Below are 17235 nucleotides of genomic sequence, written 5' to 3' on the forward strand. Positions count from 1 at the left end.
AGCTATTCGTTTGCGTTTATCGTCAGTGTTTTGCAAGATGTTTTTCTGGACTTCAAACCCAAGCGATTTTCACTGCAAGCAGAAGAGTATGCAAATTATCAATCATTCCTTGACGTTAGATGGCGCTACACAAATTTAAGCGACCAATTTGGCATCGTATGAGGTCTAATGTAAAACATCATTTTTCCTAAACAATGGCATCGTTGTCGTAAGCAGCGTGAATGAATTATTTATTAATTATTATTTAATTCATAACGTATTAATTATCTGTAGCCTATCGTTTAACTACCTGACCTGCATGGTCTTTGTTTTACCCATAACCAAACCATAAATAAAGAAAGATAAGCTACACACAAATTACCACCTGTCAATTAGGGCTTTGTGATTAATCGAAATTCAGTTTCGATTTCGATTTTGTCTTCTAACGATTATAAAAAAAGCAGAAGAGTATGCAAATTATCAATCATTCCTTGACGTTAGATGGCGCTACACAAATTTAAGCATCTGACACCTGCTTGTAACACAGAAGACGAAGACATAAAGTTGGCACACTTGTTAATGGCGATTCAAACAAGCATGGATAGTTCAAGCAGCAGCTCCAGCTCTGGTGATGAAGAAAGGATTTGTTCTCCAGTGCAATAAGCAGCTCCACGTTCATATCGCCTCTGAGCATCTTCAATGTGCGTTCGCATTGACAGTTTTGCGCTTGAGTGCCTCCAAGTGCTGTTTACTGTAACTTCAGCAGCTCTGTGCACGTGAACAAAAGTGCCAATCTGATTGCTGGAAAAAGCTTTGATGCAGCGTGTCAAAACAAAAAACGAGCATGAGTTGTTTTTTTTAAAATGACGCTGTTGTGTCTGCCGTGTTGCGCGTTGGTGTTCACGATCACATTGGCGCCCTTTATTTAGTCACGAGGCGTTAAACGTCGGTGTGCACAGGCCTTAAAAGAGAAAAACATCTTCATTTCAGCAATGGGAAATGTGAAATGTTCACAAAGGGTTTTAATCTAAAAAGAAACAGGAAGCAGGCCAACCTCAATCACAAACAAACAGTTCCCACAACTAAAGACATTGTTCATCTAGTCAGGTTTGATCTAGTTCTAATGCACCTCAGCCCAAGCCTCTGTTATTAATCCCAAAGGAGAAACTTAGAGGTAGTAAAGCATTTAGCCATCAATGTGCAGAGTCATGGAATTAGTAATGAATTTATTAAAGAGAGAGAGAGAGTGAATAAGCATGTGTGAACTATGTTGTCAGCTTGTCTCTTAACAGTCAACAGCAAAACTAAAATGAACAGTGGCATTATTGCCCTGCTACAGAGAAATGGATCTGTTCACTTGCATAACTACATTATTGAGTCAGGTCATCATTGCTGACCACGTGTTTTTGCGTCCATATGTTTCTGTGTTTGTTTGAGTGTGTGTGGAAGAGAAAGAGAATGTCATTTCCATAAACAACACACATTTGCTTGAAATAATTTGCCAGTTTTATTCTACTGTTTAACATTCATTATATCTTGGCAGATGAAAGCTTCATATTTATTGTGTGAAACATATTTGTTTGACACTTGCAAAATATTCTCATTCACTCAACAGTTTGTGTGTAATTCAAGAATAAATCTATGCCTTTTAGTTTTGTTTATATCTTTTAGCGAAAATGTAACTTCATATAGCACTTGTATTTATTAAATGTCCATTTTTTTTTTTTTTTTTTTTTTTTTTTTTGTTAAAATTACAAACATCAGTGACCATGAATCCTACATTTTTATCAAAACTAGGGTTGGGTGATGTCGACCAATTTGGCATCGTATGAGGTCTAATGTAAAACATCATTTTTCCTAAACAATGGCATCGTTGTCGTAAGCAGCGTGAATGAATTATTTATGAATTATTATTTAATTCATAACGTATTAATTATCTGTAGCCTATCGTTTAACTACCTGACCTGCATGGTCTTTGTTTTACCCATAACCAAACCATAAATAAAGAAAGATAAGCTACACACAAATTACCACCTGTCAATTAGGGCTTTGTGATTAATCGAAATTCAGTTTCGATTTCGATTTTGTCTTCTAACAATTATAAAAAAACATTAATCGCGATAATCGATTATTGCATCATATACCACCCTTTTCCAATTGTAGACATTTGTTGCGCTGCAAAGCTCAGTTTCACATGAAAATGTTCACATGCAACATTTGAAGCACGGGATGCCCATCATTCATTTATATACATTCGAATCATTCATGTGTTTAAACAAAAGAGTTTGCATGCTGTTGTGTGTATGCACGCTCAGCCTCAGAGACAAGCAGAGCACACACATGTAACGTCATCTTACTGTGAGCACTTTAACGGTTGAATACTTGCACATTTGTCAAAGTGAGTATTCATATTAACCTTCATTTATGTAATAAACAAGTTGAGTCAAGACACGTGAAAGTGAAACCATAAATCAGAACTGTATTGTTCTTAAAGTGACAGCGCACAATATTCCTGCTGCCGACTGTTTTTTATTACTAAATCAAACAACAAAAGGACAAAATCACTCACTGCTCCTGACTGAAGGACTTTTGTAGCTATAATTAAAGTTTGCTTTCATACAGTGAAGATGCTTAAAGCAGTTTGTTTAAGATTTTAATGTATTTCCCTTTCTTTATTTACAGGGAGGAAAATAGCTGTATATGCAGTTGAAATCAGAATTATTAGCCCTTCTGAATTATTAGCGGCCCTTCTGAATATTTTCCCCCAATTTCTGTTTAATGAAAGAAGATTTTTTTAACATTTCTAAACATAAAAGATTTAATAACTCATTTCTAATAACTGATTTATTTTATATTTGCTATGATGACAGGACATAATATTTTACTACATATTTTTCAAAATATAAGCATTCAGCTTAAAATGCAATTCAAAGGCTTAATAAGGGTAATTAAACGAGTCATTGTATATCAGTGGTTTGTTCTGGAGATAATCCAAAACAAATATTGCTTAAGTGAGCTAATAATATTCACCTTAAACTAGGTTTCAAAATATTTTATACTTTATATTTTAATGTTTTCATTCTAGCCAAAATAAAACAAATAAGAATTTCTGCAGAAGAAAAAATAATTATTGGAAATAGAAAAAAATCAAATAAAATTCACAGAAGGACTAATAATTCTGACTTCAACTGTATATCGTTTTGAATAATCATGATTACATCAATGACCAAAATAATCGTGATTAGGAATTTTCCCATAATCGAGAATCCCTACTGTCAATCACTTTTTACACAGGACTCTGGCATGAATAGGCAGAGTGATCTGTGTCATTATAATGGTGTTGACAAACTTGGTGATTAAAAGAGGTGCAAAACCAACAGCAACCATCCACCAGTATCAAAGGTTTTTGCTAAAATTACTAAGTACAAGCGTGAAAGCGAAAGATTAATGCACTGTACTGATGCTGTGACACGTTACCTGATAGATTAAAAAAAAACAAAGAGTCATCAGATAGAGACAAGATTAATTAAATGTCATGTTTAACAACTATAGTGAGACACGATCCAGCGGTACATTCTTGATAAAACGTTTGACCAGCACTGTTCTCTGGGGTTTTGTGCTCAAAGCACCCACTGACTGCCTAGAGCTCAGATGTGTGCGCATATGCTGCAGCGCATGCCAGAGTGCGTGTGTGGTCACATGATGTTTTTCAGCGGTATAGTGTGGACAGAGATCTTTCAGAAATGCTAGGAAACACCAGTGTGGACATGGAATGTTTTCGTTCTAAAATACCATTTCAAAACTAATACGTATTAGTGTAAACGTTGTCTAAGTGTGTATTTTTTGTGAGCGGGTTGCTGCTGCGATAAGGACAGAATGGAGGATTACAATGTCGGCTCAGCATTGCAATGTCTATCAGCCATTGGCGATGGATAATGGCAACGTTTATCCACCCAACCCTAATCAAAGCCACACAATATACAGCCTAGTAGGTTATTTTCAACCTAAAAAAATTAGTTCACAAAATCAATCACAAAAAATGTGATTTCTCAGCAGTTCCACAATCCTGTAAGCACAGACAACTGGCATGTTAACCTCAATTCTGAAAAACGGAATAATGGAACAATTCTTTGCTTGCTTTGTTATTAACTTATCCAGAATTGACCTACAAGTCAAAAGTGTGATTGTCAGAGGGTGGTGAGGTGGAATGACAGTCAGCTGACATAATCAGGAAGTGTTAGTAAAGAGTTACTGTAGACAATGAGTGACAAGCATGAACTGCTACAGAGGTTCAGTATACCAAGTGTTGTAAAAATATCTGTCATTGAATTGAAACAACATAGCTGTTTGGCTCTCATTCCCATAAAGGTGATTATACCGGCTGTAGCCTTCAGTGCTGACAGTGAGAAACTGTGCTTGTTCCAATATGGGTGAAAGGTTTACACCCATGGGAAGCTCTTCCACTGAAGTGGTGCTGGGGGAAGGGATCACTCAAGAGTATTGCACTTTCCTCCTGGGATTCTGGTATGTACATGTTAAAAAGATTCAAAACAAACAAGAGATGTCATCTACTCAGTAAGCTTAACTGGAACATGACGTCTCATGACATTTAGTGTCCTTGTATTTGTAGAAGCACACACTTACACAAGTAAACAGAACATCAAGCTGCAGCACACTCATGTGCTTATCATCTAAAGTTGGGTCAAAGTTGTATTTCAGTTCCTTTTGTTTGTTTGTTTGATTCAGACCAAAAAGGAAGGTAGCCATTTAATTGTTGGTTCTTTAAGTGTTTAGGGCTCTGCGCTTACTTGAAATTACAAAAGCGATTGGGAAAAGCTGTGATTGTCATGGACATGTTGCCAGAGGAGCACTGTAAATCTCCACCAAATCCCAGAGGAATCGCTCTCATGTGATAAATCCAAATAACGGCAGAAAATAATCTCAAGAGATCCCTATAGCAGTGCATTATGATCAAAACATTTTACTGCTTTCATTGATTTGGGTTGTTCCTCTATTCCTATTTGTACATCCTCTTTTCCTCTCTACATGTCTTTGCTCCACCCCTTAGGATTTGAGGGAAGGATGCAAGGAAAACATGCAAGTAGAGGAATTGATTTAAGAGAAATCACATATCCTCACTTCCTTTAGCATCACTTCAAATCATTGTCATTTAATGAATACTGTAAACCACTGATTTTGCAGCATTTACTATGTAGAGCTCACTGAGAAGTAATTAATCTCTCACATTGATCTCAATGTCATTATCATCCGATTAAAGAGATTCAGGTTTTGAACCATTTTTATTCAATTATTAATGTAATTTGCTCATAGGCCATTCTAGCTCTGCGGTCATTGGGATCAATGTCACATCTACTCCCTCAGCAAGTTCTTGCATACACCATGGATCAGCAGTTCCCTCAGTTGACCCAGCTGATTGGTCATCTATCCTGCCTGACTCAAAAAAGACTGATCTTGTAAGTACATGGCCATTGCTTATAAAGAAAAACTTCTCATACCATAAAAATCCTGATGGCCAAAGTTTTCACTACCACTACACATACAGTCCAGACAGTCAGTTAACTTATTGAAAAAGAAATGACGCAGTCTACTGCAAACTGTTCTCCAACAAGTTCACAAAATTAGCAACAAAGGGATAACAGGTTTTAGTCAATATGGGTACACCACTGAAACAGTTTGATAATAACATTGGTCACAGTAAAAACATGGTAGAATTAAACGATTTTGAACTACATTACAGGGGACTACTGATAGATAGGGCTAAAATTGTTCCTTGGAAACAAAAAATTATCATTTGAAAGACTCTCAGACTTGGTATTATTCAGTCCTGTGCACAGTGTGCAGAATGAAATCTGGCAACATGCCATCTCTTAATACATTACTACATCAGGAAAACAATGGGACCTTTGATCCTGAATGAAGAGATTATGTGAGACGAATTGACAGTGAAACACAGCATATCACATACTTGGGGAAAACTATTTAAAAGGAGCTGATACGCTGTGTCAACAACAAAATACTGACAAAAATTGTGGCAGAAATCAAAAGATCATAGCAAAACACTGAAGATAAAGTAACACTTTTGGGATTGCGGTGCATCCAATGACTGTAAAAAATATGGACGACGCGACAGCCCTTTTTCCCATTGAACGCCTTGAGGGCAAAACGCCTGCTTAACGGGCACAAACTGTCGCAAAAGACTGCTGAAATTGGAGCCTTGACATGCGCAGAAGGACTGTCTGATGGAGCCAGAGGAGGAGCCGCGAAAATGAGCAGAGTCGAGCTTCCAATCAAACGCTTTATGTAAAATCAACTACGCCCCCCGAACTTCTCAGCATGCGTTTGCTGTCATATCAACACAAATGGATGTAATAACTTTAACAAATATGAGGGTTTTATATATTCAATCGCGCCAGCTCCAGGCCGCAGCGCATAACTTACTCGCGGCGTCGCGGGCTGATTCCGGCTCGCATGCGGCAGCGCCTGCTCGCTCGGCCGCCGCATCTGGCTCGATTGACTCGGGCTGGAATTGGGTAGTGAGTCCAGGCATCCGGAGTAGGTCCAGCAGAGGTAACGCTAGTCAGTCTGCGCTCTAAGAGATAAGTCTCCGGCAGGCGAGAATCTAGCCGGAACTGTGTTTTGCTATCTGGGTGGCTAGGCGTGTATCAGCAAACTAATAAAGCCCGAAAAAAGCCCTGAACTTAGCGAATAAACAGTGTTCCACCAGGATCATGTATGTCAGAAACTATAGTTTACTGCTGAACTCATTTTGTCATGGTAAAATAACACAGAAATCGAGTAATAACACTTCAGTCTTCTGCCGAAGCTCAGACGCCGCGCTTTGAGAAACTGTCAATCACAGCTGTCAATCACGATGACACGCCCAGCATTAAATTACTGCTAAAAACAAACTGTTTACAAAATGAAGATCTGCACCTATTTCAGCACAATAACCAGTGCCTTAATCGACCAGAACTATCTTTCGGGACATTTTATTGCAAGTGTAATATTTTTTTTTATTTGGGCTCAAGTCTCCTTCATTAACACGGAGGAGGCGGGCTTTATGACTTGTACTGCAGCCAGCCCCCAGGGGGCGATCTAACGGCTGAGACCCTCACTCAAACGCAGGCTTGCGGCACACTTGGGTGCATCACAATGGTGAAAACACGAAGGGTTGAAATAATGGTGTGCAAGCTAGCCTGTTAGCAAAACATGCATGCTTAAATGTGGCTTGTGGAGCACATACTTTACATCTAATGGACTCGGATGTCGCTAAAGCACTTCTTCAACATTTCCAAAAAAAACAACAAAATAAAAAAAAACACAAAACATAATTTATTTACTTTTTTTTTAAATAAAAAACACTGGCTCATTGCTGTGCCCCTAAATTGCCAGGACTCTATGTATGCAGTCTGTCACCACACTTGCTACAGAGTATATTTTATATGGGGACATTAGTTTGGTTGTATTGTACCTTTGTAGTTTGCAAAATAGTCTTAAAAAAACAACTTGAAAAAGAATCGGGATAAAAATCATGAATTGGGATTTTTCCAGAAAAAACGTGATTTTTTTCCATATCACCCACCCCTAAATGCCACTAATGCATACTCCACATGTCTTAATTCCATCTCTGTTTAGTTCAGATAAAAAATAAAAATTAATTAAAAATTTTTTTTTTTTAAATCGCTGTTTCAGGTTTATGTAGGTCTACAGTTCAAACTTCATGTTTAACTGAATTTTACTAAAAAAGTTAGTAAACACAAGTACATCTTATTAAACATCATTTATTTTCATCACCAATTATCAGAACAGTTTCCTCAGGCAGTTTCTGATGCATTTTGGAAACCGGAGATGATCCCCTGGTCTAATACGCCGCCTGTCTCGATTGTATTCACCATTCCCCACCAATGTCAAGTGTAAACCTACATCCTTGTAACAAGATCCATTTTCTTTTTCTTTTTGCTTGAACCATGTCACAGGTCCATCTGATCTGTTCATTTTATTTAATTATTTTAATTATTAGATCACATTTACATTTATTTATAGTAAAATATAGGGTTTCTCTGCAGTAATATTTATGTACATCTAATGGCATATGCACATTTGCAAATTACAAATTTGTCAAAGAAAAAGGAGTTAAAGTGCTTAACTTGTTTACAGTAAATGTAGTCAACTGGTACATTTAGCTACAAATAATCATTGCACCCAGGGGTCTTCAAATCAAATTTTGCTTCATTGAGGGTTTACTGGCCATGCGTTTGACTATTTCATAATGCTTTTAAAAATAGTTATTACTCTTACTTTGTTTGGGGAAAAACATTAAAAAAGTGTGCATAACTGAGTGAATTCTCTTTAACTGAACCTGTAAACAGCTCTGCCACATCCTGTGTCATCTCTCAAGTGTAGTCTTTGATCCTATGCTTTAACCACTATAATGACGTCTTTTTCAGTAGTGCATAGCAATATGGCTGTTCAAACACTTCCAATGGCTTCACTTCCTGTGTCTGACATGAAAGCAGTTTAAAACACATGCAATCCAGTTCAGTGTATTAAACACAAACTTTGAACAGCTCTGCAGAGTTTAGCTTTAACCCTTACTTAAACGCACCTAATCAAAGTCAAACTGATCAAGTCTTCCAAACTTGTTTGAAGCATACAGGTAGTCTGTTGAAGCAGGGAAACGGAGTTTGACAACCACAGGCTTAGACAATACACTCAAATATATGAGCATAATGTCGCTAACCTTGCGCGTGAAGTTCGATGTTGTTGATGCTGGTCTTTTAATCCTGGCTTTGTAAATGGCTTATCGACAAGATTCCTTTTCGTCGTTCTGTATTTGGCGCGCTTCTGGAATCACTTGAAGTCAACTCTGCTACAAGTCCACCATAATAGTAACCATGGATGTGCAAACAATAAAACATTTGTTTCGATTTTGGCCTCCACGACGATTATGAAAAACAACAATCGAGATAAAATGGTTTTTGTGTCATATGCTTTCCCCTTTCCAGCAGTTTGCATTCCTTATCAAAATAAAATCATATATATTTACTTTTGCACCATAAAACATGCTTTATTTAATGTCATTTTTATTACAAATTGGTCACCTTAGAATTAAAAGGTTCTATCTGACATTTTTTTTATCAAAACTGAGTTATTGACATATTCTTAATAAATGACAACTTATTTACATTATATGATGATTTTATGTTTTTTACTTCTTAAGATTTTTTTATTTAACAAAACAAAAAAGGTTTTATCTACAAAGCCGAACTCTAGCTTGGTTCTTTAAGGTTCTGTCCGTGAGCCAATCAGCATTTTTAATGCACACACGAGGACCAATCAGGATCAGCTTTCTTTGTCATTTCGCCAGACTGCTCTATTGACAGCGGTAAACACCAGAAAGACAAAATCACACAAAAGTCGGCTAATCAATGCTGCACAACACAAAATTGAGATGTGTGTAAATGTGATGATTTTATAAGCATTTCTTGACATTGAGATTCATTCATTTTCTTTTCGCCTCAGTCCATTTATTAATCTGGGGTCGCCACAGTGGAATGAACCGCCAATTATCCAGCATATGTTTTACGCAGTGGATGCCCTTTTAGCTGCAATCCATCACTGGGAAACACCCATACACACTCAATCACACAGATACACTATGGCCAATTTTACCTTACCCAATTCACCTGTACCACATGTCTTTGGACTTGTTGGGGAAACTGGAGCACCCAGAGAAAACCCACGCAAAAACAGGGAGAACATGCAAACTCTCCACAGAAATGCCAACTGACCCAGCCGAGGCTCGAACCAGGGACCTTCTTACTGTGAGGCGATTATGCTACCCATTGCACCACCACGTCACCGACATTAAGATGAAATGTTACATTTTACATTGTTGAAAAAGAAATGAATATTTAAAAATTTGTTTACAAATAGTCAGTGAAACACTTTGTGTTTATTAAACTCATTTGGTCATTGTCTGTTTCTTTTGCCTTGAAGGGCAAATACTTAATTCATGGGGCACATAATTCAATAAATATAATTCAGTAATTCATATAAAGCATGAAATCTAATAAATATGAAGTTATTAACTAGATAATATTAACATCTGCACTGAACAAAAACATTTAGCACAGCCTTTTATTAATTTGTCCAAAACATGAAAAAAAAACATTATAGAAAGCAAAAACTGTACTTTCTTAAGATCAACATATTGTTACAACTTTCATTTATACATTTTTTGATTGTAATGCTTCTGTGAATGATCTGCTAGATAGAACCTTATAATTCCAAGTGGAAAATGACTATTCAGAATTAGAAGGTTCTATTACCATTTTTTTTACTTCAATTTGCAAATGTAAGAGAACTTTTGATAATTTACATTTAGAGTACCCTTAGGCTCTCTGTCATGTTAATGTATAAATGAGAACTGTTACACATGTTGTTTGCTATATGGAATGCAAAAACTTTGAAGCTCAATATCTCGAAATCATTCAGAACACAGATAGAACCTTATAATTCTAAGGTGACGAATTGTATTTGATTGATTTATTTATTAAAGTTTAATCATTAAGTGTGAAAAAGAACATGTGCTGTTCTGTTTGCATGCTCAGAGAAGGAAAAGAACATGAACATGTTTTAGCTTAAATGGCATAAATGGCAATATTACTTGCAAAATTGTGTTCAGATGTGGTGGTAAGTGATTATGCACAAATAAGCCCTCAGTAAACAGTAGTCTTTATTTTTTTTGTCATAAAATTCTTTTAAATGTAATGTTACATTTAAAGTTTACATTTGGGGGCGGTCAGATTAGGTCCCTACCAATATCAAAAGCAAATCTAAGCCCTTGTTAGTCCAAAGATCCAAGTTAACAAAGCAGCATGGTATAAACCTGCTTCACCACTAAATTATCTTACCACAGACGTAATAAATTACTGCTCCTCTAAAATCAGTGCCTAATTATGAACACTGAATATAGGACTTTCAAATAATATACAACAAAAGTCATACTTTAACAAATGCTACAACACAAAACAATCATGATTTGAATTTGGGTGTCAGAGTTCTCCTATTCAAATGAGACCAAAGTTTGTTTTAATGCAAATATACCTGCCAAGTCTCAAATTAGCATTAGCAAAGAGCATAAAAAATTAAAATAGACTAAATGTATTAGTTTTCTAATACTACGGGACAATAACCATTTTTTAAGGGGTTTGGAAATGACAAGGTTTTAAACCACTACAATTTTCTGCTATACCGTTCCTACGGTGCATTTTTTATTTAAATTTGTTTAAATTATTTTAAATTGTAAAGAAATCTGTTTTTGAAACAAATGAAGACCGCAGAAGTTTATCATACCATCAAAATCTCATACCGGCCTATGAGTAGAAAAAGCATAACCAGTGCAGCAGGTTAAAGTCCAGTACAATGAAAACCCGGTGATGTGCAATTACTGGGTAAACTCCACATGAAGTTTAGCTGAAACATAATAAGTGATGTTTCGTAAACAAATTTTGGGAGGAGCATGCGCAGATGTTATAGCATTAAATACGTCATTGACAATTATACTATTATCCAATCCATTCTTGACCAAACCCCTATATACCAAAGCTGTCTTACTTGCAGTATCTCACAACTCCTCTTAAGACACATCACCTCTTAAGCATTACACTCACAGGGGGAGCGTTCTGGGATGGCTAGATACTTCACTCGAATCCCAACTCCTCTCTATTCCCTGATAAGCGGAATAACACGAGCTGGGGTGTCTTCCCCGAGCTCAGAGCCCTCTCCCCGGACAGCACGCCAAATACGCCTTATTCTTAAACATCTGTAAGTGTGAACTCGTGAAATTAGCCAATTATCAGTTGAATATGAATTAAAGCAAATGTTCAGAGGTCAGAGATTTTCTGGAATGTGCATAGAAACTTTGTAAAAGTGAACATACACCAGAATAAATTGTAATTTTTTTTTAAAATAATGATTATGGCTCATTTAAAGTGGTTTAAATTAACTCAATATTTAATTGAAATGTGTTTACTTAAAGCTGTGAACATTCTTTTATCAAGTTTGTTTTTTAAAATCACAACTTCTGCATGAGAAGTGGCGTATGCATATTTCTGCCCCCTTTTGTGTGTATGCTAGGTGAGGTTTATATATACGCATGGGCTTAAGGGATAAAAATGTATAAATAAAAAGTCAAAATACTTCCTCCCATCTCAAAAGAACAAGCTGAAACTCTAAGTTGGCTTCCTCAAAATATGTACAGTAACAGTGTGGGTTTGTGCTGCTTTCTGTTTAAGCACCAAGATCATGCTGACATGAACATTGAGCCAGAATTATTTTGACAGCAGATAGAAAGTACACATAAAACACATGAATAAATGAAAAAGACGACATGGCTTATTTCCATTCTTTTAATTAATAAACATTATTCCTTGCATTAAGACAGATCAAACATTCACTTTGATTATCAAATCTAGTCTAGACTCATCCAGATTTGCATTCATTAATAAAGATGACATCTGCATTAATTTTCAGACAAATAATAAAAACATCATTTAATTCGTCATTACAAATAAGATCAACATGTAATAAGGCTTTCGTACGATTGAAGGAATAAAAAGGTGTTCTAAGGCAAACATTGCTTCCGGCTTATTACTTTCAGTAGTCATAAATAAATAAGAATCGAAACATGGAGTTGAAGATCTTTACAAATACAGTAGGAGCTCACAGTGGATTGTGCTTTTAGTTTAGGTCAACATGTCGCAGAGACAACAGCAACACAGAGCCGCCCAACATGTGGCTAGACAAGCCTGCTCACCGGATTGGTCATCACGTCTGCCCTGCTCCACAACATACACTGGAAAAAACACACACACACACAAAGATCATATTACACCAGTCAAATATTGTCCCAGTTTGCTGAATATTTACACACACCTTTTCTGACATGCTTGTTAAAATCTATAAAAGAATTAGAGAATAATAAATTGTATTCGATTTTGGATTACAAAAACATCTTGTTGACAAATGGTTGCAACTAATTCATATTTAAAAGAACATTTAGCTTATATTTTTGAGCTGTAATTATTGTAATAATTATTGTGGCTTTAAATATGGTCAAAAAGTTACATGCGTCATTGGATTACACCTGTTTCATCAAAAAAAATAAAAATAAAAATGTTTTAATAGAATAATTTGCCCATAATTAAAACAACAGCAAATGACGCAGTTAATCATGACTTAATCAATTTTTAATCAATATATTGGATTAGATCAAGTGCATCGGCTGCAATCAGCCTGTCTGAGCAGACCAAAGAAAGTGACAGTTGACGTTCCGCCACAACATAGTGACCAAGACCGGATAAGTCCTTAGGTAAAAACAGCATTTTCTTAGCATACTTTTCAAACTACAGCTGAACAATTCATTATAAATTAAGTAAGTGACATTTTAAATCTCTCACTTTTGTATGTTGTAGTGTTGTATTATACCACAGAAACTGGTAGTTTTTGCTTTGCTCTGGCTTTTTCAGGATTAATTACTGTGAAATCCCGATTGCAACAGAGAAATGCTGAAAAATCTCTGTAGATTGATGTCATTTTATGCCATTCAGCTTTATAAGCTTATAAGGTGAGCATCACTTTAGACATTACACTAGAGAATCGTTAAAATACTAGCTCTAAAGTGACGTTTGTGAAGTAGAAATGGTTTCTGCTGTTCTGACTGTCAGCTGCCGATGTGAATAAATGGCGGAAGAAAGCTTAAACAGCTTAAAGTGACATTTAAAGGCTTAACTAGGTTAGTTAGGTTAACTAGGCTGGTTACGGTAATTAGGCAAGTTACTGTATAACCAAGGTTTGCTCTGTAAACAATCAAAAAAAATATATAGCTAGGGCTAATAATTTTGGCCTTAAAATGGTGTTTAAAAAATTAAAAACAGCTTTTATTGTAGCCGAATTAAAACAAATAAGACTTTCTCCAGAAGAAAAAAAGATTATTAGACATACTGTGAAAATTTCCTTGCTTTGTTAAACATCATTTGGGAAATATAAAAAAATAATAATAATAATAAATAAATAAATCAAAAAGGGGCTTATAATTCTGACTTCAACATATATATATACACAGTTGAAGTCAGAATTATTTGCCCCCCTGAATTATTAGCGGCCTTGTTTATTTTTTCCCCATTCTCTTTTTAATGGAGGGAAGATTGTTTCAGCACATTTCTGAACATAATAGTTTTTAAAAAATTATTTTTAACAACTGATTTATTTTATCTTTGCCATGATGACTTAATAATATTTTACTTGATATTTTTCAAGACACTTCTATACAGCTTAAAGTGACATTTAAAGGCTTAACTAGGTTAATAAGGTGAACTAGGCAGGTTAGGCTAATTAGGCAAGTTATTGTATAGCGATGGTTTGTTCTGTAGATTATAAAAAAAATATATAGCTAGAGCTAATAATTTTGTCCCAAAAATGTTTTTAAAAAAATTAATAACTGCTTTTATTCTAGCCGAAATAAAACAAATAAGACTTTCTCTAGAAGAAAAAAATATTATCAGACATACTGTGAAAATTTCCTTGCTCTGTTAAAAATCATTTGGGAAATATTTAAAAAAGAAAATAAAAATCAAAAGGGGGATAATAATTCTGACTTCAACTGTGTGTGTGTGTGTGTGTGTGTGTGTGTGTGTGTGTGTGTGTATATACATAGCTGATTTTAAATGACATGTTTTCAAAGTGGTCCCAGAGGGTCAAGTCCTTCAGACAAAGAACTGTGTTTGGTATTTAATTAAAATGCTATTCAGGTCAAATGAGCTACCCAATTATCATAAACTAAAACAAAAAAAAAAAAAAACACATCAGTAAAAGTATAATTAACACACAAATTAAATGACTTTGTGACTTTTGCAGAAACTATGGGTGTTACGTTTCCAGTAGCTGTCCTATCTGTGTTTTGTTAAATCTGATTTTGAGGAAGTTTGACTGAACAATGAATATTTAAATGAGAGTATGCTCAACATGTCATGAAACAAGGCTCTTACCAGTGTTAGTGGGAGGTCCTGGTTGTGGGTACCCCTGGTATCCTGGCTGTGCTGTATAGGGGCCAGGGGGTCCAGGAGGGTAGTTTGGGTAACCCTGTGCTGGGTATCCTTGCGCTGGGTATCCCTGAGGTGGGTATCCCTGAGCTGGGTATCCCTGAGTTGGGTATCCCTGAGCTGGGTATCCCTGAGCTGGGTATCCTGGAGCGGGACCAGGCCCCGTGTAAGCAGGAGGCTGCTCGTAATTCATCTATACACTGCAGCTCACAACACGAGGCAACCTGACAGAAAGCAATGACAAAATTAGTAAACTTCCTGTGGCAGTTTCAGTGTTTTAAGCTTACATGGACATGGACATTTGGAATTATACAAGGAAGTATACAAGTCAGCAAAATATATGTAGATGTACAAATGGTTTTGAAGACTTGATGAAAATTGTTTTACATATTGTGGCTTTAAGATTTTCAGCAATTACAATTAAAACTACAAGTGTAATTACCATAATTTACCATGTTTGTTCCGTTTCATCTGAATAACTACTGTTTCATTGGATTTTTGGAGGCTAATGATCATTAGGGCTGCATTTCTTTTGTGAGATATAATTTCATATTTTACATATTGCTGAATTTTTTGAACTATTCAGAAATAAATCCATGCAATTTTTTTTATATACTTAATATGCCCTATTAAGAACACTGAAAACAGATGTGCTGCTTATTTTTTATTTATTTGATGAACAAACTTCCAGGATTAAAATAAACAAATAAATAATTAAATAAGTAAGTAAGTAAGTAAGTAAGTAAGTAAGTAAGTAAGTAAGTAAGTAAGTAAGTAAGTAAGTAAGTAAGTAAGTAAGTAAGTAAGTAAGTAAGTAAGTAAGTAGGTAGGTAAGTAAGTAAGTAAGTAAGTAAGTAAGTAAGTAAGTAAGTAAGTAAGTAAGTAAGTAAGTAAGTAAGTAAGTAAGTAAGTAAATAAATAAATAAGCGGGCGAAGCAGTGGCGCAGTAGGTAGTGCTGTCGCCTCACAGCAATAAGGTCGCTAGGTCGGTGGTTCGAGCCTCAGCTCAGTTGGCGTTTCTGTGTGGAGTTTGCATGTTCTCGCTGCATTCCCGTGGGTTTCCTCTGGGTGCTCCGGTTTTCCCCACAGACCAAAGACATACGGTACAAGTGAATTGGTCAAGCTAAATTGTCCGTAGTGTATGAATGTATGTGTGTGTGTGTGTGCGCGTGTGTTTGTGTGTGTGGATGGATGTTTCCCAGAGATGGGTTGCGGCTGGAAGGGCATCCGCTGCGAAAAAAACTTGCTGGATAAGTTATCGGTTCACTCCGCTGTTGCGACCCCGGATTAATAAAGGGACTAAACCGACAAAAAAATGAATAAATGAATGAATGAATAAATAAATAAATGAAACTGAGAAGAAGAACTACGAATGTCTTCACTTTCACTTTGACACTTTTATTTTGGCACACTTAAAAACAGAACACTGACAGCCCACGTCTCTGAACTGAATTTCTTCTTCTTCTATTAGGGTTAATTGCAGTTGCTAACACAATTTGGAAGGTGCATCTCTGAACACAGTAACAGCTAAAAAGCGAGAAAGCTATCACATGGATATTAATGTTGAATGGTTCAAACCAACTCTTTCTCATGAAATAATGCTGAAATCTCAATGACATCACTGTGTTCTGGCTGCTACCAAAGAGCTTAGAATCAACAAGAGGCGACAATAGAACGTTCCATTGTAACAGAAGCACCCAGGAACAGCCCATCGATTTCGCTATTTTGGAGTGAAAGCAAATGTCCGTGTATAGGATTTTATTGCTGTCGCGATGGCAAGCAGCTACTTTGTTTATTTGTTTATTTTAAAAAAGTGCATTAAAGCTGAGATACCACCTGAAAGATGACAATACAACACTGTCACAATCATCAGCACTTTTAATAATTTATTTTACAGACTTAAAGTTTATATTTTAACTACCTATTTTCTAGGAACTTTCACTTTTAGGTGAAATTACTTTAAACTATTTTCCTTTAATAGTTTGAGCACTACATAATATAAATTAATACTGACATGTTCAATTAAATTACACTTTCTGTTGCAGTATTATATGTTATACAGGGCTCGAAATTGCGACCAATTTGGTCGCTTATGCGCCCGATATTTTATCTATGCAACCTCAAAATATAT

The 17235-nt window shown here is 35.9% G+C and overlaps 1 protein-coding gene and 1 long non-coding RNA gene across 2 annotated transcripts in view; one reads left to right on the top strand and one right to left on the bottom strand.

The window, feature by feature from the left end:
• Positions 1–12399: 12399 nt before the first annotated feature.
• Positions 12400–17235, bottom strand: part of zgc:165573 — a 16861-nt gene continuing 12025 nt past the window's right edge. Inside the window, exons 2-3 of the mRNA NM_001098766.1 lie at positions 15051–15328; positions 12400–12859 (exon numbers count right to left, since the gene is read on the bottom strand). Of these exons, the coding sequence (NP_001092236.1) occupies positions 12750–12859; positions 15051–15297 (357 nt within the window). The 5' untranslated portion in view covers positions 15298–15328 and the 3' untranslated portion in view covers positions 12400–12749. The remainder of the gene's footprint in view (positions 12860–15050; positions 15329–17235) is intronic.
• LOC141380026 (uncharacterized) lies at positions 15639–16371 on the top strand. The gene is made up of 2 exons (XR_012397274.1): positions 15639–15862; positions 15931–16371. It is a non-coding gene; the product is annotated as an uncharacterized lncRNA (long non-coding RNA).

Source organism: Danio rerio, chromosome 21, assembly GCF_049306965.1.
Source record: "Danio rerio strain Tuebingen ecotype United States chromosome 21, GRCz12tu, whole genome shotgun sequence".
Lineage (NCBI taxonomy): Eukaryota > Metazoa > Chordata > Actinopteri > Cypriniformes > Danionidae > Danio > Danio rerio.